A 25,672-nucleotide genomic window follows, 5' to 3' on the forward strand; every position below is an offset into this window, starting at 1 on the left:
TCGTTCATTAATATAGGCCTAGCGGTGTTCAGCTATTTGAATTTAGTGCCTAGGACACGGCCCATCCGAGTCCGTGCATCGGCGCTTTTAGCGCCCCCCGACGTTGGAAATTTACTTAGTTGGAAGTCAGGCGTCGGCCGGTTCATTCGTTGTCTGGAAGCCGTCGAGGAAAGTCGCTTGGAACTGTTCACGCTCAGTTGATCGTTACGGGTCAGCCGGTTCATTCGTTGCCTGAAAGAAGTCGAGGAAAGTCGCTTGGAAAAACCCGCTCAGCTGGTTCATTCGTTGCCTGGAAGCCGTCGAGGAGGTCGCTTGGAAAAACCTTTACCGTTGATCCGCCATTTCGCTGACCATTTTTCCCGAGGATGCAAGTTGAATTCGAAGCTCTTAAACTTACTTGGCGGCCATTGCTTGACCTCCTCTTGCTTTAACAGTCCGTAAGCCTAACTTTACAATAATCCAAATTCATCTAGCCCCTCTTAAATTATTTATTTTATTTCAAGTATTTAAATTAATTAGGTAGTGTTAAATGTTAGTGAATTTTATTAATTTATTAAAAATCAAGTACGATAAATAAAATTTTACAACGAGATGTTTTAAAAGAGAGAATCCCTTAATAAATAGTTTAGGGCCTATTATTATAAGCTATTAAACGGGGTACGTAATTAATTTAGAGATAACGCGACAGATTTTCGGAAATCAGGTAGCCTAAATTAAGCCTTGTCCCATTTAAACCCTAGTTATTTACGGGGTCTGTCTGTGGGAACAGTTTTAGAATAAATAAATAGCGGGTTTTCCTAAAATTAGTTTAGGGACTATTGTTAATTAATTTCGAGATAAAGCGACAATTTCATAAATCAAGTTCCACCGAGAATTTTAAGACACGTGGAGAGTTGCCCTAAGCCTTTTCCCATTTAAACCCTAGTTATTTACGGGGTCTGTCTGTGGGAATAGTTTTAAAATAAATAGCGGGTTTTCCAAAAATTAGTTTAGGGACTATTGTTAATTAATTTAGAGATAAAGCGGCAGTTTCTAAAATCAAGTTCAGCAGAGAATTTTAAGATACGTGGACAGTTGCCCTAAGCCTTGTCCCATTTAAACCCTAGTTATTTGCGGGGTCTGTCTGTGGGGCTTGTTTTAAAATAAATAAATAGCGGGTTTTCCTAAAATTAGTTTAGGGGATATTTTAAAATATTTTCATTATTAAATTACATAATTTAATTTAAAATTAAATGTCAGGTTTCCTAAAATTATTTCCTATCCACTAATGGGATATAATTAGTTAACCAGAGTATTTATGGGAATCACGGTAGTCAAGCCTTTCTTTAATTCGGGTGGTAATTGGCATTTCTCTCTAAATTTAGTAGCCAGTTTTTTAATTAAGGACCGCCCAAAAGTAGGCAATAGTTAAAGATGAGTTATTAATATGTTTTCATTTATAGGTGCAGCTGATATTCTTGGATTTTTCTGTCGCTGGTCATAATATGATGTATCTTTCCCGATGACTGGTCATTCCGAGACTTATCATTCCTGATGACATACTTTGTTACATTGACGTCGCACGATGACTTCCGCTGTTCTGGACTTGCTACGTTTCATTCCCGATGACAAGCTTTGTTGGATTCCGTTACACGATGTCTTCTTCCGGACTTGCTATCCCTCTCTACATTGCCTCGAAGATATGGAGAAAATCATCGAAGCTAGAAGACACAAAATACAGCTTTTTTACTTGCAAATTTTACATGTAACCACTTTTAGTTTTTCGCTTGCAAATTTTATTTGTAACTACTTATTATTTTTTTTTGCGTTCAAACTTTAACTTACAAAACTCTTTAATATTTTTTTTGTTCGAAATTTTTGTAAACACTTGGTTTTTTTGTTTCTTATTGAATAAATTTTGCCTTAAACCTCGTTCTTTCTTTTCTTGAATTTTTTTAGATACTAGACTTGGTTTCTTTTTTTAAAAGTCAACACTTAGGGAGTTTTTTTTACCCCTTTTTTATAATTTTTACAAAAAATAAAGAAAATAATGCAATAAAAAAATTTTTTTCCAAAAAAAAATATTTTTTTATTAAAATTATTAAAAAAATCAAAAAAATTGTCAAAAAACTACCCTAAGTGTTTTTCGACTATTTTTGTTCCTTCCCCAATATCGAAACTTTAATTTTAAACTTAAGCTACCACCCCCAAAGTAAGCCTTGCGAGCCCAATTTAAATTTTACAAGTCCCTGGGACAAATCGGGAAACGTAAAATTTAAACTAAGGCCCGCTGTAGAGCCCCAAAACCAGGAAACTTCGTCCTTAGAACGGGATTTCCAATGAGAGTCCACTTGCAGACGTCCATAGCATGGGATTTCCAATGAGAGTCCACTCGCTGTCGTCCACAGCATGGGATTTCCAATGAGAGTCCACTCGCTGTCGTCCACTTCTTCCTGCGCAAGAAAAATTCGAATTACTATTTGGAAAAAGGCACACGAATAACTTGAAATTAATTACCTTAATTAGAAAATCCAGTCGAGTATTTTCGCTAGACGTAACGGCAAAATGTTCAGGCATAAGACAAATGACTATTTTTTTGGCATAAAAGGCACATTCGTAACAGTAATAGGGAAAGAATACCGTAAAAAGCTAAGCCTCGCCTTAAACCCCGCTTAAAATCGTGTTTACTTTTAAAGGACAAAGCGTATAAGCAACCTTCTACCTTAAACATAAATCATAAATTTATTTAAATCCTACAAAACTCCCTCAAGGAGTTGCCAAACGCTTTTCCCCTAAAAATATTTATAATTAAAACCATAAACTAGATACCTTAATACTGCAAAGGGAATCTCACCCTTGTCTTGAAAAGTTTACAATCCTGATTATGTTAATTAATTTTAAAAAAGAGGGCTAGGACCAGTCTTACCTATTCCATAATTAAGCATTTTATTTATATCCTGGCGTATATCCCTAAAAAGACCAGACACTAGCGCTTCCCTTTTAAAACTAAATATAATAAAAACTAAAAACTAAGCACCCTAGTAACCGGATAGGGCTAGAATTACTATTAATAAGATTTAATTATTTCTACGCACAAAGTGCCAAAAATGTTTCTCACGCTGTCTAAATAGAGATTCCCTTTCAACAGATATAATGAAAGTGTAGACCTGAATTAAGAATGGACTTCTACTGGGAGGGGGGGGGATTTAATGTTGCATGCCATTTTGCCAAAATAGTTACTATTCTAGAATCCAACATAAATTGCTCCTTTGAAAACCGAAAATAGCTAAAATAAAATGCAAACAATTAATAAAATTTAAAATTATTATCATGATAAATGGCACAATTATTTTAGAGTAACATTAATTTCACTTCCAAATCAATCATTTAACATAACTAGAAAAATAAATATTATATCCCTTTTAATACGGTTTAGGGTTAATCTGGAAACATTTAGCAATTAAGGGCATAAATAATTATTTTGAATTACTTTTAAACCGACTAAAAAAGATTGAATAGTAGGACCAAGAATAAATTCATGGTAAAAACTAGAAAGTTTAACTAAGAAGATTCAAATATTTAGTAAAATTAATTTCAAATATTTAGTAAAATTAATTTCAAATATTTAGTAAAATTAATTTCAAATATTTAGTAAAATTAATTTCAAATATTTAGTAAAATTAATTTCAAATATTTAGTAAAATTAATTTCAAATATTTAGTAAAATTAATTTCAAATATTTAGTAAAATTAATTTCAAATATTTAGTAAAATTAATTTCAAATATTTAGTAAAATTAATTTCAAATACTTAGTAAAATTAATTTCAAATACTTAGTAAAATTAATTTCAAATACTTAGTAAAATTAATTTCAAACATTTAGTAAAATTAATTTCAAACATTTAGTAAAATTAATTTCAAATATTTAGTAAAATTAATTTCAAATATTTAGTAAAATTAATTTCAAATATTTAGTAAAATTAATTTCAAATATTTAGTAAATTTAATTTCAAATATTTAGTAAAATTAATTTCAAATATTTAGTAAAATTAATTTCAAATATTTAGTAAAATTAATTTCAAATATTTAGTAAAATTAATTTCAAATATTTAGTAAAATTAATTACAAATATTTAGTAAAATTAATTTCAAATATTTAGTAAAATTAATTTCAAATATTTAGTAAAATTAATTTCAAATATTTAGTAAAATTAATTTCAAATATTTAGTAAAATTAATTTCAAATATTTAAACTAAGAACGAAATAAACGTTAATCATGAATATTGTGCCATTTTATCATAAAAGAATAAAGCTAAAAATGCTTAGGGCTTGCTAAAAATTAACCATTTGAAAGATCCCATCTAATAAAAATCCCAAAACTAAACTTCAAAATTATTTCCAATACTTCGATACTGTTAAACAGCTAGTAACTACACAAATAGCGCTGTTATGTTGAAAACAAACTGGCCTGATACCCATATTTATACCAATAGATTATTAATAGGTTTCATCAAACCTTGCTAAGCAAATAAAGTCCTAAATTAAGCATGGAATTATGCTGGTGTTCACGTATTAATGACATGATTGCCTATCTCAAAGACATACGTCATTTTACCAATAATAGTTGCAAACCTAAATACTTAGGATATAATTCGCCCAAAGTCATCTCTCAGGCTATCCTCCCTTACTGGGAGGCTAATAAAAACCATCCGTGGGTTTTCAACTTCTAAAGTATCTCGATTTCACCGTTAACTTTACTAACTGTCATTAAAAACCATCCATGGAATTATCATTCACTTATTTATTAGCTAATATTAATAGAGGGAAAGTCTACCAAACTAGCTAAAAATTTCCAATGTAAAATACTAAGCTACGCAACTTGTATCTCGATTTTACCGTTAATTTACTAACTGCCATTAAAAACGATACATGGACCGCCAACCATTATCATCCATTTATTTATTAGCTATTACTAACAGATTGAAAGTCTATCAAAGTTGCTAAAAAACTTCTAAGGTAAAGCACTAAGCTACACAACTTGTATCTCGATTTCACCGTTAATTTACTAACTGTGATTAAAAACCATCCATGGACCGCCAACCGATACCATCCATTTATTTATTAGCTATTACTAATAGATTGAAAGTCTGTCAAACTTGCTAAAAAATTTCCAGGGTAAAGTACTAAGCTACGCAACTTGTATCTTGATTTCACCGTTAACTTCACTAACTGCCATTTAAAACCATCCATGGACCGCCAACGGTTAACATCCATTTATTAGTAGAGGGAAAGTCTATCAAACTTACTAAAAATTTCCAAGCTAACTTGTAAAAACACTTCCCTTGAAATTATAGCCCAAGTTTTACGCTCAAAATACAGCAACACCCAATTCTGCCTGTATAACTTCACGTTCACACCCCAAAGCTGTACAGCTTGACTTTTAAACTTGTAACCATATGCTCTTGACATTGTAAAAATTTGGAGTTTGAAACTTTAAAAACTTGAAAGGTAGTACTTACCCAAGGTTCCTGGACTTACTAACACATAAGCCTTGGCCTTCGTCACAGCTAAGCCTAACCTCGTGTAGGCAATTTACGAACTGGGCCTTCGTCACAGCTAAGCCTAGCCTCGAGTAGGCAATTTACGAACTCGGAGTTTAGCATGATTTTCGCAGATTTTCAATGCCTAATTTACATTGAAATTAATGAACATATCTTTTCACTTGAATTACGATTAAAAATTATATTAAAAACATTAATAAATTACCAAATCCAGGGAATTTTAGCTAGCCTTGACCTTGAGCATCCTGAAGTCTCGAACCAAAGAACTTGGAACATATAGCCCCCTAGAATTACACATCAAATCTACGCTTCGCGCGCCCGGTTTTTTCAACAAGTATACTTTATCATTCGTCGGTAGCGCCATCTATGTGTGTGGCGCATAACTAGAATTTCTATATTTTATTTTTTGCGCGAAAATGAAACATTTTCAAACTTTTTGGAGGGAAATAGCGCGATTTCAAAGTGCTTTTAGTTTAATACACTACATGTTTAAATATAGTTTTTAAACGTTTAATAACATAATAAAAACGATTTATTATTGAGAAAAACACTTTCTTGCGCTAATTTCAAAGTGTGCGAGTATAAAATGGGCAAAAAATGTTCAATTGAGGAATGTAAAAATACACGGAGAAATAAAAATGTTTCTTTTTTTGCTCCATTCAATTGACGAGCTAGGGCTGTGAAGCCTTACAGCTCCAACTTGAACTTATACACTGATAATATAGTAAAAAGGTGGTTAAAGAGATAGGGATTGGTGGATTTCTTTCCCTCCATCCGAGTTAAAGTTTTAGGAACTTACGTATTTTGAGTTTAAATAGAGAGTGGGCTGGCCAACTACTTCGGTAGGAATGGAGTTCCAGATGGGAACAGTCCTCCTATCATAAGTAAGCAAAGCGCGAAAATTGTTCCACAATTTTACATTATTTTTATTACTAACTGCAACTCAAATAAAGATATCCGGTGATCAGTCCAGTTTGTTAGTAAAATGGCTCAATGCCATTGGAAAATCAAATTGGTCTCCTGGGAAAAATACCGCGATTTGTACAGGGTTGCCACAGAATTTTCAATTTCAGAACCAAATTCCCTGACTTTTCCAGGTTTTCCCTGACATTTTTCTTAGATTTTCCCTGACCTTTTTAGGCCGAAAACGTAAATTTTTGCAGCACGTTTTCAGTGCTTTTAATTAAATAAACCCTCTACATAAAGTTTTCCCATGTATTTGTTACCTTAAAATCATTAAGAAACATTTTAACTATCTAACAGTCTAAGAGGTTTTTTTACATAAAAGCAATTCTAGACAGCATTTTTAAGGATTGCTCAAGAGTTCACTTGTGTTAAGAAGAGAGGATGAGGAGAAAACTTTCATTACTCTTTCAATATAGACTTATCCCCAGAAATTTTACTCGCTTAAATCAATTTCCCTGACTTTTCAACCCTATTTTAAATTCCCTGACTTTTCCAGGTTTTCCAGGTACTGTGGCAACCCTGTTAGCAATCATTTTCAAATATCTGACTATCGGAAAGTCACCAAAATAAAGTTTTTTGTCACTTGGGAAAAACCGCTATTCTACATTACTTTTGCGTGTACCCACAAACCCACGCCTAAGAGATGGAATTATATTTTATTAAAGAACTTTTTGAGAAACTCCAACTGTGTTTTCAAACTTTTAAGCATTAATTATAGGAAACATAGTCGGGCTAGCAAAAAAAGCGATAGTTTAGGGTCATCAAAATCTGTTGATATCTACTAATATATTGTTTTAATCAAAACAACAATTACCTTCCAACGTACAAACTGTCTCAAAACCATATTTTTTCGGAGTAGTAAGACAAAAAGGTGGATGAAACAACAATCCCACGATTTTAAAATTTAAAGCAGCTTATAAGAACGCCTTTCTGGTTGAGGGTTCTGGTTGTGCAAATGTCTTGGCTCGTGATAATACTGTGACAACAAATTTTCTCAAAGCTAACAGAGGACATTTATATTTTGATGGGTCAAACCTATTGAGAGACACTATTTTGGCTGGATTTGTGTACGGAAACTGCACAAAGTCCTCAAATGCAATCAATGAAAGAGCTTTCACGACTACTGCATTACGACCAAGTCGACCAGAGGATTAATTGTTAGAGATCATGGTAGTTTAATATATCCTTCGGAGAGCGTAGTGAAAATTCTTGATCTCACCAAAAAAAGCCTGCGGATGCAAAACCTTGAAAATGATGGTGGTACTGCTTCTAAAACAATTGCTCTCAAAATTTAATCCCTCGTAAAAAAGGTGTCTGATGCGTGAAAACATTTTTCCCAAGAAATTGGATGAAAACATTATCTGAACTTTCTAGTTCCCAAAGTTATTCGTATTTTTAATGAAAAAATGAAAATAGAAGCTGTTAGAAAAAAGCTTACCAAATTGATATTATTTTAAGGACAACAGCTAAGTATAGGCCTACAATTGCATCAAAACATATTTAATATTATAGGCCTACTTTTCACAATAAATAATATCAAAACAATATTTAAAAACATTTTCATTACCGCGTCTATGCGCCCAAATTCATAAGCAATTAAAGCAAATGAGAAAAATTCAGCTTCAGCAAAGCAGACGACAGATAATTATTTCGTCTCAAGCATTATAGATGGCGTTACCAACGAATGATAAAGTTATCGTTAAAAAAAAAGTGGGCTTGGAAATTGAAAAATTCGAGCGTGGATGTGTAATTCTAGGGGGCTATATGTTCCAAGTTCTTTGTCTCGAACATGGTCCCGAACCTTTCTTGAGCAGACGACAGCCATAGCATAGCCTACTTAATCACGCGCTCGCTACCATAGAGCAATATCCAGGGTGAGAAATAAGGAAAATTTTTAAACTGGTCATTTGACCAGTAGAGCCCAAGGGTTTTAATTAAAAAACTGGTCAATGACCACTTAATATTTCTATATACTGTCAGAGCTGCACTGAAATGGCTCTAGGGATGGTTTTATTATACTGTTTATTTGTTTTATAAGCATTAATTTCTATAACCCACTTCTGGGAATTATTTTTTACTAAAGAAGGGGAATTTAAAAAGTGGTCACGGTGACCACTGGACCCCCAGGCGTTTAATAAATAAACTGGTCAAAGCAATTTTTAAACTGGTCATTTGCCCAGTGCCACCGCCTTATTTCTCACCCTGGCAATATCATGTTAGGCATAAGTATATTTACGTTCACTTTAATTAAACTTTTGTTTCACTCCATTAAAACTACTCCACCGAAATATTGCTTGCCACTATGGAGCAGTAATAAAGGAGACAGAGATTGATAAAGAACCGGAAAGAAAGAAATAAATATTTTTAAAGATATTTCAAAACTACTTTAGTTGTCACTCCAATAAAACTACTCCGTGGAAAATGCCAAGTAATAGTTTTTCAGCTGTCTGGAAAAGCTTCTGCTACGTAACTGAGTTAAGATACGGTCGTCGTCTTACAGATTTACATTTCATAAATTAATACTCATTGATTTTTGAGTTCAAAAATGAAAATAGCCGTAGAAGGCTGTGCTCATGGTGAATTGGAAAACATTTACGATGTAATCACTCACTTAGAAGAAGAAAACAAAATTAAAGTAAGAATATGTCCAATGCTTCCAATATGCCCATGCTCCCTCATAACAATCAAGCTAAATAAGTCTTTGATGAAGCGGTATTTTGTAAATTTATTGAGCCAATTCTTAAGTGTATTATTATAATCAGGTTGATTTGCTACTCATTTGTGGTGATTTTCAATCAGTTCGTAATGAAACTGATTTGGAATGTATGGCAGTGCCAGTTTGTTACCGACATATGCAGAGTTTTTATAAGTAATAAGCGCGTTATCCTACCCCATTTGGTTCTTTAATAAACCCTGAAATACTTGTCAATGCTCTCAGATATTATTCCGGTGAAAAAATAGCTCCAATTTTAACAATATTCGTTGGAGGAAACCATGAAGCTTCAAACTATCTCTCAGAACTAAACTATGGAGGTTGGGTTTGCCCTAACATATATTACTTGGGTAATATGACAGGTTTAAAGGGAGGGTGAAGTAGAAAATCAAGTGATTTTTTATCGATTCTTCTACTAATTACAAGACCAGTCTGCATAGTCAAACATTCAGGAAATACTTCCGAATGATTTTAAAATTCAAATTAGGTTCAGATTTTAAGGATAATTTTAAAGAAGGTCCTCCGACCAATCGCGTAACGCCCTGCCTTTTTATTAACAAAATTCTCGACGCTCCATGTCTCGCGCCACGATTGTCACATCGCGCGCCTAATTTTATAAATCTCGTGATAAATTTCATTCAACACGGAACGTGCCACGAGAATTTTGTTAACAAAAAGGCAGGGCGTTACGCGATTGGTCGGAGGGGCTTATTTAAAATTATCCTTAAAATCTGAACCTAATTTGAATTTTAAAATCATTCGGAGCTGGTATTTCCTGAATGTTTCACTATGCAGACTGGTCTTAAAATTGGTAGAAGAATCGATAAAAAATCACTTGATTTTCTACTTCACCCTCCCTTTAAGTCATTGATTATGCATGTTGAATTCAAGATGTCCATGTCCTTATTTAAGGTAAAGCAGGCGTTATAAACGTCGGGGGTTTAAGAATAGCTGGTATGTCAGGAATTTACAATGGAAATTCCTATCTAAAAGGTATAAAACATACCTGTTTTTGAAAAATAAGACGTATTACAGATTTAATCCTTTTCTCAGGTGTTTACGAAATTCCTCCATATGATAAAAGCTCATTACGAACAGTCTATCACGTTCGAAATTTAGACATTTACAAATTAAGTCTAATAAAAAATCCAATTGATATAATGTTGTCTCATGATTGGCCTAGAGGGATTTATAATCATGGTGATTGCAACCAACTTTTGCGTAAAAAGCCATTTTTTAGGGACGAAATTGACAATGGTTCTTTGGGTAGTCCACCAGCGGAAAAGCTTTTAAATACTTTAAAACCAAAATATTGGTTTGCAGCTCATTTGCATTGCAAATTTGCAGCTATAGTTAGTCACGAAGTAAGTTAAGCAGCGTCCTTTAAAGGGAGGGTGAAGTAGAAAATCAAGTGATTTTTTATCGATTCTTCTACTAATTATAAGACCAGTCTGCATAGTCAAACATTCAGGAAATACTTCTGAATGATTTTAAAATTCAAATTAGGTTCAGATTTTAAGGATAATTTTAAAGAAGGTCCTCCGGCCAATCGCGTAACGCCCTGCCTTTTTATTAACAAAATTCTCGTGGCACGCTCCATGTCTCGCGCCACGATTATCACGTCGCGCGCGAATTTTATCAAATCTCGTGATAAATTCCATTCAACACGGAACGTGCCACGAGAATTTTGTTAATAAAAAGGCAGGGCGTTACGCGATTGGTCGGAAGTCCTTATTTAAAATTATCCTTAAAATCTGAACCTAATTTGAATTTTAAAAATCATTCAGAAGTATTTCCTGAATGTTTCACTATGCAGACTAGTCTTATAATTAGTAGAAGAATCGATAAAAAATCACTTGATTTTCTACTTCACCCTCCCTTTAATGCTTCATCAATCATCATTAGCTTCAATTTCAATGTGATATTTTAATTAACATTTATAAGAACGGGCAATCAACAAAATTTCTGGCTTTGGATAAATGTCTACCCCATCGAAAATTCTTACAAATTATAGACATAGAAACCACAAAATCGGGTCCTTACAAAATTAGTTATGATTTAGAATGGTTGGCCATTCTTAAGGAAACTGATTCCCTGATAAATATGACTAGAAACTATACCATTTTACCTGATCCAAATACGTTTGATAATTTTTTCAAAGAGTGAGTTTAATGACAACGCGTGGCGTGAAATCAGTGTTGTAAATTTCCGAAAAACACTTTCAGAATTGATTCAAAATGTGAAGAGATTTATAAAATATTGAAAAACTCAGATTTAACATCAAAATCTGATCAAAATGATCTTGAAGAAGACGGCAATTTTGAAATTCAAAATGCCTTGTTGAATATCTCAACAGATTTCGAAATATCAGTCCCACCGTTTACGGGAACAAAGACCCAAAAATATAACATTCCCCAACCAATTCTGACTCCAAATGTACAGACTACTAAGTTTTGCAAAGTCCTTGGTCTAACTGACCCGGCTCAAAAATTGATTGAAATGTACCAGGACGATTCGTATAGTAGGTTAACAGTCAGTTCTGTTTCGGGCATAGATGACCCACAGACTGACCTAGAATACCTTGAGGGTTCCTCAAAAAACCCGGATGAAATTGACCTACTAGAAAGTGATGGAGTAGACGTAAGTCCATTTGTCTTAAGGATTTTAGGCTTTCAGAACAAATGCCCTACTATCATTTAGGATGAAATTGAAACTCCAAAAGACAAATTTGAAAGTACTAAGGAGACTGAAGACTTAGACAGTGACAATGATAACGACTTATCACATGATGATTCCTTCAAATTATTTGTGATAGATCGTAAACCAACCACATCTACTGTCTTTAAGCGAATGAGCATGATTCTACCGGACCCTGTAAATAAACCAGACGATGTCAGTACAGATACGACAACCCTTGAGGAATCGGACACTTCTATAAAACGAATTTGCGCGGACAATCATACCCCGGTACCCGTATCCATTGTTACAAGTGAAGAGACTACTGTACAAAGCACCCTTATAACTAAAGGGACATTTAAGCGACGTAATCAAGCTATTTACGCCACTAAAAACTCTGATGATGAGTCATAATAAACCACTAAATTTTAATGAGATTTTATTGACCTAGTCTGGGTACCATGACTGAATGATCCCAGTGGCTTTGTATTTTGTTATAATAAAATGAAATTGTTCTATAATAAGTCGGCTGTGTGTATGATCATTGTTGTCTTAATCAGTAGTAGTAGCTTATAGTTTCCAGAATGGTGCAAGCAGGACCAGTGACCAACCCTGAAGTTATACTAGAGAAGGTTGGTATGGTAAGTAACATAGAAACAGTAAGTAGTTTCATAGGTAACCAATTTGTTAGTTGTCGGCCCCAGTGATCGAGTTAGAGGTCAAAGGTAGGTATAAACACCAAGGAGGCATAGTATGGTTTTAGGTGTCTTCAACTCTACCATCGTGTTTTAGTTAAAGGGTAGAGTAATACTTGTTGCAAGAATGTTTCTTGTGTCAACTGGTAGTTAAAATATTTTTTCTCGTATTATAAGCTTCCCTTAATCGGTGACGTTAGTGCGTAAGTATTTATTAAACAATGAATAGATAGTGACGTCACGAAACAAGGTGCCCTATTGTTGTTGAGGTACGCTACTACTACAACTATCGTAATTTATGAATCAATGCTTCACTAAAATATGCATACGCGTAATAACTCGGTTACAAGCTTGAAAGGGGACAAAATCTTAATTGAAATAGTTGTTTTCCATAATGAAATGAGATCCAAAGGATTGTAAGCGACTGAAGTATTAAAACAGTTGGCATTTACTACCACCATAAAGGTGACTAGGTTTAACCGGTTAAAACGTTCTCCTATCTTGAATTCGGCCTAGAAATAAAATCAAGTTTTTTTATTTTGTATCAAATATATTAAAAGTATAACACCAGACCTCGCGCAGTATTTCAGTTTCAAATTCTAGTGGGAACACATTTCGGTAATGCATCTTTTAATCTTTTCTATGGTGATGATTTTAGTGGTTAATAAACGGCTTTTTTAAAATGCTTTTAAACTATAGTAGTAGTATCAGTAGTAGTAGTAGAAGTAGAAGTAGAAAAAAAGTTAGAACTTTAATTCCGTTCGTCTTTGTAGAAGTTAGTACGTCGCTACTCGACTTTTGACAGTGACGCATAGTGCAGCAACTGTTTATGTGCGAAGTACGATACAATTTTTCATATGTAACCAAATTACATGGCAGCCGAATTTAAATCTCATGCATATATACTATGAGACTTGATTCTTTAAATTTCTTTATATATCTTTGGTTAACGGTAATATACAATAAAAAACCATCCTTATTCATTGTCGGATGAAAGAACGGTAGTATTTGTAGAGTTTTTCAAGAGTAAAGATTAAAAAATGACTTAGCAACATGAGACGGGATGATCTTCACCTTTAAATATCTTATCCTTGGTGTTTTAGAAGCTATTAAGATTGTAGGGAGTGTTAAATCTTTTATAGTTTTTTTCTTAATTAAAAAATAAGGGTCATTGGTCGGACATTTAATCTTGTTAGATAATTTGGCTGGATATGTATAGTGACAGTTATATTTAGAAGTGTATGTCTTAAAGTTGTTTCTTATTAGACTTGAAAAGGTTGCTGCTACAAAATGGTGAAAGATACTCCAGAAAGTGTTGGGTTTGGTTTTACTGACTATACCATTTTGATCGGCTCGCAAGTACTTTGTTTGGCTGTTGGATTTTATTACGGTCGAGAAGGACTGACCCATGGTACTTTGGAAGGATTTGCTTTGGCTAATCGAAATATTGCAGTGTTACCAGCTGCCTTGTCCATTTTTGCAACATGTTACTCAGGTTGGTTTTATAGAAACATTGATGATTTTACCATAAAAGTCGATAATTTCTTAGAAAAAGTCGATAAATTCCTAGAGAAAGTCGATAATTTCCTAGAAAAAGTCGATAAATTCCTAGAGAAAGTCGATAATTTCCTAGAACAGGTAGATAAATTCCTAGAAAAGGTCGATAAATTCCTAGAAAAGTACGTCGATAAATTCTTAGAAAAGGTAGATAATTTTACTAGAAAGCTTGGTTTACATTTTTTGTGTAGGTATTCCAATACCATTACGTGTTAAATACACAATTATAAAGAGTATTCCGTTTTCTTCCAGGGTTTGGCATGACAGCAATGGTAGGGGAAATGTACATGCACGGGTTGGGTTACATGATATACAACATCTTTTACGGATTCGCCGGATTCTTTGTCGCCTACGCTATCGTCCCAATTTTCTTCAAAGCACCCTACGTCAGCGTCTACGAGGTAGTACACTTTTTTAAGTTATATTTAAAAATAGATTTAAGGGTCAATAACGTTATATATTTTTGGAAATACTGTTAGCTATAATAAGATGTTTGCGCCAAGCTATAGTGGTTTTAAAATTATGCTTAACTTGACCTAGCGCAATATTTAACTTCTGTCCTGTGGCTATGTTCTCTTTGATAACATTATCGTATAAAAGAAACCGAATTAATGCGCATACATATTTATATGACCTCGTTGATATAACGTGTGAAGTTCGTACCCAAATATTACGACCATATCTTAATAGCTAAGGGAATTCAAAATTAGCACTGGTTTCAAATTAACAGAATATGCTTCACTGCGTTCGCGTGTAACTGCAACTCCCCACCTCCTTTGATATAAAAACCTATTAAATTCATGTCGTATTTCTTAAAAAAAATATGTGTGAGATATTATATATATCTTGTAATATTTTTCGAATTTTTTTATATGTTAAGTTATGAAAAATAATTTTTTTTCTTTAAATGCGCTGTAGAGCGGTTAACAGAATCTGTAATTTTCACGAAACGAAATTGTAAAACTAATTTAATTTCAAAATAGGCTATATTAAAACTTTCAAATATACATTTCAAAATGTAAACAATTTAATTTCGGCTCGTGCGAACCAAAATTATCCCAATTACGTTACAAAGTAAGCTTATTTAACTAACACGATAATTATACAGTCCAAAATGATTTTTATAACTAAAATCGGGCCCGTTATATAAACCTAATTAACTAAATTTCCCGTCAAATATAAATACGAGAGTAGAAATGTTGCTGAGTTTCTTTGTTAAAAATCAGTTCGAGTTAAGGGACCCACAGTGTAGCTTCGATTTATTTAGTTCAATTGTAAAATGATCGACACAGAAAAGTCAAATTTCGGTATTCTAGATTATATAATTTTAGTTGCTAGCCAAGTGATATGTTTAGGTATCGGTTTATATTACGGTCGAAAAGGTTTGACCCATGGTACTTTGGAAGGTTTCGCGCTTGCTAATAGAAATATAGCCGTGTTACCGGCCGCCATGTCCATCTTTGCTACTTGTTATTCTGGTAATTTTAATCATAATTAAAGTCCAAATCGGCAAAATACAAATAGACATATTGGAGATTGTCCTTTTAATTTCCATTTGAACTTTATATGGGAAAATTATCAGAAATATTTTTCTAAAATAATTTCAAAAATTTTAAAGGATTTGGTATGACGGCCATTGTAGGCGAAATGTATATGTATGGCTTAGGTTATTTATTGTTTAATATATGGTACGGAATCGGTGGGCTCTTCGTAGCCTATTCAATTGTCCCCATGTTTTTTAAGACACCATACGTCAGCGTGTACGAGGTATTTTGAATTTTGTTAAATATTTCTTTAGTTTTTGCTCACTTTTTTAATATTTTGTTTGTTCGGTTATACTTAAAGCACTTCTGTTTACTTTATAATATTATGAAGGTTTGTTTTGATGACAAATATATTGTTATTCATACGAAAAACCTTTATTTTTCATAGTACGTGGAAAAACGTTTTAACAAACAGCTGCGTATCACCTACGTTATCACCTACATTCTGCAACAAGTAAACAAAAAACATCAATCAATGGATGAATTAAAATATTTAAATTCCGTTTAGGTACTTTACATAAGCGTGGTTATGTATGTTCCAGCTATATCTTTGTCTGTCATAACCAAATTACCCTATTGGTCAACTCTCTTGACCTTTAGTATCTTTTGTACCGCTTATTCTTCTGTGGTACGTTAAAATTATAATATATATTTGTACCAAACCTTAACGAAAATTAATTTTTCATGAGCAGGGTGGTATGAAAGCCGTAATTGTTACTGATGTTCTTCAAACAATTTTGATGGTTTGCTGTGTCTTCTCTATCGTGATCAAAGGATTCTTGGATGCGGGAGGTTTCTGGAATGTCTGGGACATTGGAGTGAGTGGACAGAGAATCGGTGGACTCTAGTACGTAATTTTCTCTTTCAAAATTGACCAACTGGAATTAAATTAAGAATAAGACTTTTAAGTTATGTTATGTTGAACTAGGTGCTTAGATAGGGAATATAAAATTGGCCCTCTTTAATTTTAATTGCGTAACAACTTATACAACGGATTTTCACGAACTTATCAATTAAATAAATTGTTTTCAGTTTGGTCGAAAGTTCTACTCATCGTTACTCAATCTGGGCCATGATGTTCGGTGGTTTGGTTAATGGTCTTAACTACTTGGGTACCAGTCAAGCCGGAGTTCAACGTATTCTAAGCGTTCGAGGAGAGACGCAGGGTCGAAGGTTAGTTTGATTGCTTATCAATAGAAACTCAACCCTATAATAGCAATATTGCGTTTTTAAAACCTGGGTATATAATTTATTTTAAAATTATCAGAAGTTTGATCGGCGGTGCCGTGTGTTTCATGGTTTTCTCCATTTTAACCGCAATGGCTGCTGTAGTGATTTATGTTAATTATTATAATTGCGAACCAACTTTACGGAGTCGCGAAACTGGAATTGCAACCGAAGATCAGGTAATTTAAGAGTTTTATCGAATCTTGCGCGCCATTTTGGAAGCTGTGCAAAGCGTCATTTGGCACTTAAAGGTCCAGGAAGTTCTTGCGGTTCAAGACGTTATAGATTACCATTAAAAAGGATTATTAAGTTTAGTTATTAGCAATCATTAGGTCGAAATGGCGCGTAACTGAAATATTTGTGTTGTTCCATTAATCAAGAACTCTCGAAACGCTTATATATCCGTTTTACTTAGATCGTGGTCTATTACATTTCAACTGTATTAAGCAAGTATCCCGGACTTGCTGGATTAGCAACAGCCGGAATTTTCAGTGGGTCACTTAGTTCCTTATCAAGTTACATCAACACCTTCGCAACAATTACCATACAAGATTTAATCATTCCCAATACAAGACGAAAGATCGGTCGAAAAAGCAGAGTAATATTGTGCAGGATTCTCAGTAAGTCCATGATTACGCCTTATTTTTTAAAAACATGTTTGACCTTAATGGTTACTAACAATTTAAATTACCAGCGGTATTGTATGGTAGCCTATGTACTGGTATTGCCTTAGTGGTACCATATATTGGTCGTGCGACACCCATTGTTACCACTGTGTTCGGTGTATTCGGAGGACCACTTACAGGCGTGTTTTTTCTGGGGATTTTCTTCAGGAGGGCTAATACAAAGGTACACGGTGTGGATATGAATAAGTACTTACCTATTTAACCACTTAATGCTTTTAGGCTGCTCTAATCGCCTTAGTTATCTCTATTACATTTGGAATGTGGATTGCAGTCGGCAATAAATTAACTCATACTCCGGTTGAGAAGTTACCATTGTCTGTTGATGGGTGTGAAACCAGCAATTTCGATTATTTGGCTATGACATCAGAGTGGAATGAATATAACTCAACCCTTAATACGCAGCATCATTACAGCAACAATGCAACCAATGAACACTTAGAAAACATTCACAAATCGGTTGAATCCAAGTAATTATTATACAAGTACAATTACATCTTAGTAATTAGACCAATTGATATTTATTATCTTACAGTGACGATACATTTCCATTGTATAAAATCTCTTTCGCATGGTATTTGCCAATTGGATTCTTTTCAACTATAATCATAGGAGTAATTGTCTCTTACCTTACCACACCAGGTAAGTAAAGTACTTTCATTTGACTTCTCTTTGAATTTCGTTAAATTTTGAAATTAAACAAATTTTAGACAAGTCAATAGACGAATCACTCTTCAGTCATTTAGTATTTGGCTCGTGCCTTGAAGAAAAGGTAAGAGTTCAAAGGTCATTAGGTCATCAGTGGTAGTGTATTTACTTAGTTAAAGGTGTTGGTGTTATAGTTATGATTGATTTATTTAATGGATGGGGAAGTTAGATTCACGAATGATGGTTAGGTGTCTTTAATGATGGTAGACAATCAATTTCAGGTTGATATTGATAACGAAAACGCAGTTGGCTTCTTATGTAACAAAGGCGCTGAATTAAGTCCAGCTCTACCTGGAGAATTAGAAAAACTCAACAATAACAAAGCGTAGCTCAAGTTTTAACTGTTTAACCGATTCTCCGAAATTGTAGAAACTATAAGGTAGAAACGTTCCTACCGAGTGAAAATTAAGTGTTTAAATATATTGTAAATAATTTAGTAAGAAAATTAAATTTAAATGTTTTTAAGAATTTAATACAATACACTGTTGACAATTTTGGTATTCTGTTTACGTACGTTTGTTTCTGTTAACTGGTGCACGACTTATTGCATCTTCCTTTTGTGTTAAATGGCCTAGTATTGTAATTGAATTTACGATGAGCTATTGTAGCTCTGGAGTTCGCTGTTTACAGTGAAGTCACGTACTTTCTCTAGGTCCGGTTTGTCCGCACCCTTTTTGTAAAATGGTCACCAGTAGTGTTCCCGTTTCCTAAGTAGTTATTCTTTTATCGTCACCCCCACTTGATTACGTTACCAGATCCACTCTTCGAAAGAGAAAGAGGAGTTAGAATTGAAATGGAGGGAAGCTCCAGAGTTTCAGGAAGATAAATAAAGACACATTCGCCTCTAATGTTACCATTCTAAATTTAGGTTTGACTTCTGTACCAGAGTGTTGCTTTACACCTACACTGTTTCTGTGACACAGGTGTCACGCAGGGTTACGGTTTACAAGGGCATGACCCGATTTAATTTTAATAAGTTCCCAAAAGCTCATAATTAAGTACTTACAACGTTAGTTCTAAATCGAAATTAGTTTCAACAGGTAAAATATCACGTCACAGCGGTGTACTGTACGTAATCTCAGAAACAGGTTGTATTCGCGTCTACGTTATTCAAACTTATTGTGTTCCGCAACTTAACTTTTATTGTACGTGATTTATGTGATAAGTTGGGTTATGTTGTACGTCCTTTGAGAGTTGGTCACGTTTCTCTTGGTACATTTATTACAGTTTATGTTTGAGAGAAAAAATAACATCTGACGAGTAAGGCCCTAGCAAAATTTTCAGACTGGGTAAAGCGGTTTGGACTGGGCATTGGATATTAGCAGAAGTGAGATGAGACTAGAAGTGAAGGGCTCTAGCATTGATAGTAGATCCTGGCACTAGTGAACAAATTTGAGGGTTTTATGCCGCTTCCCACGCGCTAAAACTAGAGAGAAAAAAATTGGTCGAGTTCCAAAAACATTTCCTACCCCCTTCCCCTCAACCTAAAGCCGCGCAACACGGACGCCGATGCTGGAATCTAGTTCGGCCGTCTACCGCCACGAGCGTCTTACGTTTTGGAGGGAAAATTCAGAAACCGCTACCAGAGGGCCAACCGTTCGTTTGTTATCAAGAATATTCACTTTCGCCGAGTGAAGAATTTGGTTAGCTCAGTACTTCTGGTCTCATCTCACTTCTGATATTAGATATCTTATATCTTTGTTTTATTAGTAACTTAATTTATACTATTGAAATAGATGGAATAGAAAATTACTCAAGAAGGTAAAAAAAATCCGTTATTATCTTTATCTTTCAATAAATATATCTAAACTATAAATATTTATTTTGAATTTAAACTTTAGAAACATATTGCATTATTGTCGTGGAATAATTATTTTTTTTTCCAAAATTGAATGAATACATCAACTATAAAAACATTCTTGACATAATGTTTACGAATTGAAATATTTTTGTTGGATGGTCGGTTGCTCCCGGCAAAATGAAGAAAGAAAAGTATAGAAATAAGACGTTAGGCTGATGGGGCGGTTGCCCACCCAGCCCTGCCCCATCCACCACCACCTCCTCTCTTAAGAAATGTCATAGTAAACAGAAGTAACGATGCCAATCAGTGACAACGTCTGTTTCCTTGCAAAGCTAGTAATGGTCTTTTCTCGTTCAACCTATTAAGGCTCGCAAAAAAATCCTTCCAATGAAAAGGTACGAAGATACGGTATGAGCTAATATAATAGGTTTAGAAATATACCTTGAGGAATCAAGGTAACTTCGCAGCGGCGTGAAGGCATGATCTACCCAACTTTACGTAATTCAACAGTCTAAGGTTTTTATTCCATTGTGAGAAGATTTGGAATCCGGGAAATCTAGTTTATTCGAGTACGTAACATGGTTATTTTAATCCAAGTATACTCTCCGAGAGCCTCCGTGCGTAAAGGATATTTTTTCAAATGGCATTTTGGCCCTATCTGTTCTCTATACTAAGAACTTTAATGGGGATCCCATCAACTACACTGAAAGAACGCTGGAGTTTGTTTGCAAATGCTTATTATTGTATGTATGAATGAATTTTCCATCTTGTTGTTTCCATTCTATGAATTCGAATAAGTATAGCTTATGAAATGAGCTTATAAGATATGTTCCATAAGGTTGACACTACCTATACTTCGTAATACAGCTCGAGATAGTTCGAGAATGACAAGCGAGAATTGACTACACTCGGTTTATTTTGCAGTCCATCTTCCTATTTAGGCTGTACTAAGTCTTTACAGCGTCTCATCACGAGAATCTATAACGTTTCACCTACGTCATCCTTCATGAAAAAATCTTAGTAACCAGTGAAAACTTATGGAACATATCTTATGAAATTTTGTTATTCCTACGTCCCATAGAGTTGGAAAGCAGAATGGCCAACTACCAAGAATGATAAAAGCGTGGGAAGCAGGACATTATAGAGATGATACAAGAATAATACTTGTACACATGGGAGAAGCTTCAATGATATTCCTTTACTGATACAAACACGGTCCAATTATAAATCACGAGTTTTTTTTTGAAGTATTAGGCGAAGTTTCATACCTTCTATTAACACTATATACCTATCCCGAAGTAACTGACGTACCAATACACTGCGTTCGTATGCAAAAGAATGACGTCCATACTTTAACTTCATAAATTTCCTCCAATTTGGTTTTCTTTTTATTTTTAGTAATAAATACATGAAAGGAAAGAAAATTGTGTTGAAACATTGGATTGCGATTGAAAAAAAGAGTTCAATATTTGAAACACGACCTCCAGGTGTGGAAAGAAATGAAGAAAAACCATATTCGGTACTCCTTTTCGTAGCTTTTTAGCTACAGCAGCAGTTCGTTATTGTCTCAATGTAAGTTCTACTTTAGCGGAAGTATATATCACTTCCACAAGAAAGTGTATAGCGCGTACATTGTGTATATATGAGAGGAAACTGCCAAGATTTAACGAAGTCGACCCCTTTTTTCTTTTCTGTACCTTTTCTTCTCAATAAGGAAGGTAAAATGGTGAACGTGAGAAACGGGCTCTTTATTGGAGAATCACACCTAAGAGCGTTTTCAGCTTTTCCAACCCTGGAGATTTTGTCTCAATTTATTTTCTACAGTTAAAGGTACTCACTCTAGTACCTAGTACTTTCTCTCGCTCTGATATGAAAGAAAATTCTGAAGGAACAATAATTTTATATACAAATATAAGTTAATAATAACATGTTGAACTTAATCCCATTTTCTTGAAAAAAGAAAAAAATATGTGTCTTAAAACCCCATTAGATTTACAAATGGAACACGTAAAACTTATCACAGAGCGCCCCGAGCAAAGTATTGACATTCGCTATTAAATATTCCAAAGTTATGTTAAGCAAACATAAAGTTCATCACCGATAGTAAATAAATGTTTAGTGTGAAACGTATTTCAAATTAGAAAAAGGAGGTCAATTTCCATACCATCAAGAAGTGATATCTAGTTTATTAGGGAGAAGGTGTAAGTAGCCTAAATATTCGCGTGCCATAATACCAGTCCCCCTTTAAAAATACAAGGCGGGACGTAAAAGAAGGCCGGGCTATTTCGCCTCTCCTCAGTCGGAAAATACGTAATTTCCGTCAGACGTGAGTTTTCAAGACCCAATGAGATGCTGGTTGTAATTTAGAGGCCGGAATTAACTCCGGATCTACGTTTGAACTGGAGATAAAGCTGGAAATGTGGTGAATTTATACCTTCTCCCTAATAAACTAGATATCACTTCTTGATACCATCTTTTGAAAATATTTTAGGTATACCCTTATACTTTTGCTTCTTAAAAATATGTTTTTCGAAATTTAAATACACGTTTTTTCGTCGTGAAAGACTTCATTCATACTGAATTCCGAACGTTTTTCATTTTTATTGATATATTTACATCTCTTTATGAATATTTAAAAGAAATATTGAAAAAATTCTTGACTAGACTATACCCCCAAAGATGTACTTGCCTCGAAAACTTGATGCAAACTTCGGAAACAAAACGCGGGTCTAATTATCCGTACAAAAGCGATAATGGCAAGTTTTCTTTTACGATGCAACAACTAAAAAAAAAATAAGATTGGATAATGAGATGCTTTAGGCGTAATTGCTAATTGATACGGACTGTATTAATTTTTTTCTTCTACTAAATACTTGAACCCTAGCTTGGCAACAGAGACTAGCTAAATTTAGTACTTATAAAGATATGCCGAGATGGAATTCAATAGAAATGGGGATCAAATCATCCAAAAAGGTTTTTTCTCCAATATAAATCAATTTTTCTTAGTAAATACTTTAAAATTTTGCTGTCCAATCTTATCCCATTGGAAGAAAAAATAGAATCAAAATGAGTTACTTGGAAGTTTAAAAGAGTGGAAATGGCTTCAGGTATAGAGATTTATGGAATGTGTTTATTGGGAAAAAGACCGATTTTAAACCCATCATCAGATCACACGAAAATAGGCTAAAGATAGTCCTCCAGTAAATGCTATAAATTGATTTTTCCAAATCATTGAATTCCTTAAAAGATAAAAGTTCTTGCGCTATTCTCATGAAACAGCTTTTTTCTATACTATACTTGACAATTGCGTAGAGTTTAAACGTGTCAAAAACAGAAAATTAGAGGGAGAAAACATCAGTGTTAAAAATTGTTCAATTTATTTCAAAAGTTTAAAATTGACAAATTAAACTGATAATATAAAGGTTTGGCCCCGAAATACAACTTAAGAAAGATGTAACGCAAATAGTTACAGTATCATTTGTGCACAATGATTCGATAATTCTTTTATAAATCGATTGTAAAAAATTGTTTCCCCTGTGCAAAATTAACCATTTTTTTCTGCTAGACTGTGAACCGTTTCATTTGATTTTTATAATGAACGGATACCATTAAAAAAACCTTCGTATAAAGGTTCTGAAAAATTTGTAATCCCCTGTTAATGAAGTTGTAAGCCTCCGCGTCGGCAGAGAAAATAGTATACTGGAATAGAAACCTTGAATGGTCTGTCTGCCCTTGTACTTATTAGTTTTTCAGCTCCCTCTTTCGTTTTCGGCTGCCTGTGATTGGTTAGAATTTAGTATTGGCCTTGCGACGTCATAACTGGAGATGAAGGAAGAGCGACTAGAGTAGCTATAGACCGGGTAGCGGTAATAGACCAAAAATGACGTCATAGTCCTATTTTTGGGATGGGGAATGCATCAAGTTTCCACTGATTGGCGGTGGATAGTTGAGAAACGAGTTGGAGAAGTTAAAAGCGTCATCTATCGCCAATAACCAGAAACATGGCGCTACTCATTCTATAGAGTATAGATACACCTTCTAGTCCGGAACTATTTACTCTTCTGTCGACTAAACAATCTATTTCGCAAAATTTGGCGGTGACCCGATAATAGAATTTCACAATACCCTTCCCACATCCTTACTGGATTGTTTTTTCATCGATATAAAAATTAACTAGATTATTCCATCCATTTTTTACGGTGGTAAGGGAGGGGGTAGTCCATCTTTTGTTTTTTATCCTACTAATCGGGTTAAAAATTGGTAGCTGGAAATAAATTTCATGACAGGGCTTCGTCCAATCGGAAGAGTTGATCTTGCTAGCTCTACTAAAATAAAAAATCTAGTCCTAGAATGTTTTTATTACAAATTTTTAGAATAACAAGATCGACGATGGATCACGTGGTACCTTATCGTGCGAGTCTAAATTTTATTAGCATATTTTTTTTAACCCACGATGACAGTGTAGGTACGGTACGTTTGTTTTAAGGGTAGATGAGCAATTCCGTAACTTAATCTTGCGTAAAGTTTCAATGAGTTTTTGATTAAACCGCGACCGAAAAAATCTAATAATGTATATAGTAGACCTTTTGCATAAGGTTGGCTTTTATTATTTCATGGGATGGTATGTATTTTTACTAATATTACTAGTTTTATCTAATTTATGAAAACATTTAAATGAAGTTTTTTAAAATTCCATAGTTTTTATGTTCACTTTTAATACAAATATGTGATATTCCAATTTCACAATAGCTATTTTACTATCTTTAAATGTTTAATTGTTGAAATAGGCCATTCACTTAGCGTTAAAGTTTTAGAGGCAACAAAAATCGATAATTATAAAGTTAAATTATTCCATTCCTAATTTCCTACCCGATATAATTATCAAATATCCTAGGCACCGAATATCTTATATATATTTGACAGAGAAAGTGGTTTGGTTTATTTGTTTGTTCTTTGACGAATTTGACCCAACTTCGTGGCTCCTGCTGCTTTCACCTAGAGCCCATTAACATGAACAGTTCAACTACCGTTAACGCATTTCACCTAAATACATCTCGTGATTTCCTGGTAGAAGCCACATAATGACGTCTTTAGAGCTATTCACTAATTGTGTTGCTGTCAGGTATGTCAAATTTTAGATTTTATTTTTAATATTATACAAAAAGAACCACCCAATAGATATTTTAAGCCCCAAAATTTAACCAATTTTAAAAAATGAAGTTTTTTGTGGTACTTTGCGTCCTTCTGTGTAGCCTATAGCTGGAAGTTTTTTTTATTTTATTACAGTAAAAAATTCACTGGCCCATTAGCAACGTCACTGCATTTGTTATTCAATTTTAGAGCTATAGTTCAAATTAGGTTCATAAAATGAATGAGTAAACATTGAACATAACCGTACTCTAAATTGATAGGGTTTCAGGGTCTATACTAATTTCGCTCTAATTTAACGTACGTTGTAAATGCGATTATAGAATTTAAGGGAATATAAATCAATTTCAAACTCGGGTCTACTGTATCGTAGCCAAGTTCACTTATCGTCTGTTAAACACGGTTCAGGGTTTCT

General features: G+C 33.9%; 4 protein-coding genes and 1 long non-coding RNA gene across 13 annotated transcripts; 4 read left to right on the forward strand and 1 right to left on the reverse strand.

The window, feature by feature from the left end:
• The first annotated feature begins 161 nt into the window (after positions 1 to 161).
• LOC149654242 (uncharacterized) lies at positions 162 to 1,911 on the forward strand. The gene is made up of 2 exons (XR_016370553.1): positions 162 to 437; positions 1,443 to 1,911. It is a non-coding gene; the product is annotated as an uncharacterized LOC149654242 (long non-coding RNA).
• On the reverse strand, positions 526 to 8,289 carry LOC149654243 (uncharacterized). 9 transcript variants are annotated; one of them, XM_089845693.1, is made up of 7 exons: positions 7,944 to 8,289; positions 7,725 to 7,875; positions 7,541 to 7,628; positions 5,745 to 7,481; positions 5,498 to 5,663; positions 2,497 to 3,265; positions 526 to 2,432 (listed from the first exon to the last, which is right to left on the reverse strand). In XM_089845693.1, exons 6-7 carry the CDS (start codon positions 2,554 to 2,556, stop codon positions 2,178 to 2,180), a joined length of 315 nt encoding a protein of 104 aa, XP_089701819.1. In that variant the 5' UTR covers positions 2,557 to 3,265; positions 5,498 to 5,663; positions 5,745 to 7,481; positions 7,541 to 7,628; positions 7,725 to 7,875; positions 7,944 to 8,289; the 3' UTR covers positions 526 to 2,177. The 9 variants fall into 9 exon arrangements, 6 of the variants coding, with proteins under 6 accessions (XP_089701819.1, XP_089701817.1, XP_089701818.1 ...); XR_016370551.1 differs by having other exon boundaries at positions 5,745 to 7,875; positions 7,944 to 7,983; positions 8,073 to 8,289; XR_016370552.1 differs by having other exon boundaries at positions 5,745 to 6,252; positions 6,339 to 7,875.
• A 648-nt stretch (positions 8,290 to 8,937) lies between these two features.
• On the forward strand, positions 8,938 to 12,418 carry ldbr (lariat debranching enzyme). Its single transcript, XM_089845695.1, has 8 exons — positions 8,938 to 9,140; positions 9,268 to 9,374; positions 9,444 to 9,568; positions 10,131 to 10,211; positions 10,272 to 10,582; positions 11,163 to 11,380; positions 11,444 to 11,858; positions 11,919 to 12,418. The coding sequence occupies exons 1-8, from the start codon at positions 9,051 to 9,053 to the stop codon at positions 12,306 to 12,308; spliced, it is 1,737 nt and encodes a 578-aa protein (XP_089701821.1). The 5' UTR covers positions 8,938 to 9,050; the 3' UTR covers positions 12,309 to 12,418.
• Positions 12,419 to 13,687: 1,269 nt separating this feature from the next.
• Positions 13,688 to 16,873, forward strand: LOC149654245 (sodium-dependent multivitamin transporter-like). Its single transcript, XM_089845183.1, has 6 exons — positions 13,688 to 14,084; positions 14,399 to 14,547; positions 16,079 to 16,144; positions 16,199 to 16,318; positions 16,383 to 16,537; positions 16,723 to 16,873. The coding sequence occupies exons 1-6, from the start codon at positions 13,880 to 13,882 to the stop codon at positions 16,871 to 16,873; spliced, it is 846 nt and encodes a 281-aa protein (XP_089701309.1). The 5' UTR covers positions 13,688 to 13,879.
• Positions 16,874 to 16,965: 92 nt separating this feature from the next.
• On the forward strand, positions 16,966 to 18,790 carry LOC149654246 (putative sodium-dependent multivitamin transporter). The gene is made up of 7 exons (XM_089845184.1): positions 16,966 to 17,096; positions 17,333 to 17,537; positions 17,612 to 17,766; positions 17,823 to 18,070; positions 18,136 to 18,242; positions 18,311 to 18,372; positions 18,530 to 18,790. The coding sequence occupies exons 1-7, from the start codon at positions 16,986 to 16,988 to the stop codon at positions 18,635 to 18,637; spliced, it is 996 nt and encodes a 331-aa protein (XP_089701310.1). The 5' UTR covers positions 16,966 to 16,985; the 3' UTR covers positions 18,638 to 18,790.
• Positions 18,791 to 25,672: the final 6,882 nt, after the last annotated feature.

Source organism: Phalangium opilio, unplaced genomic scaffold, assembly GCF_054372755.1.
Source record: "Phalangium opilio isolate 3A_F unplaced genomic scaffold, DU_Popi_V2 ptg000079l_1, whole genome shotgun sequence".
In the NCBI taxonomy this organism is placed as follows: domain Eukaryota; kingdom Metazoa; phylum Arthropoda; class Arachnida; order Opiliones; family Phalangiidae; genus Phalangium; species Phalangium opilio.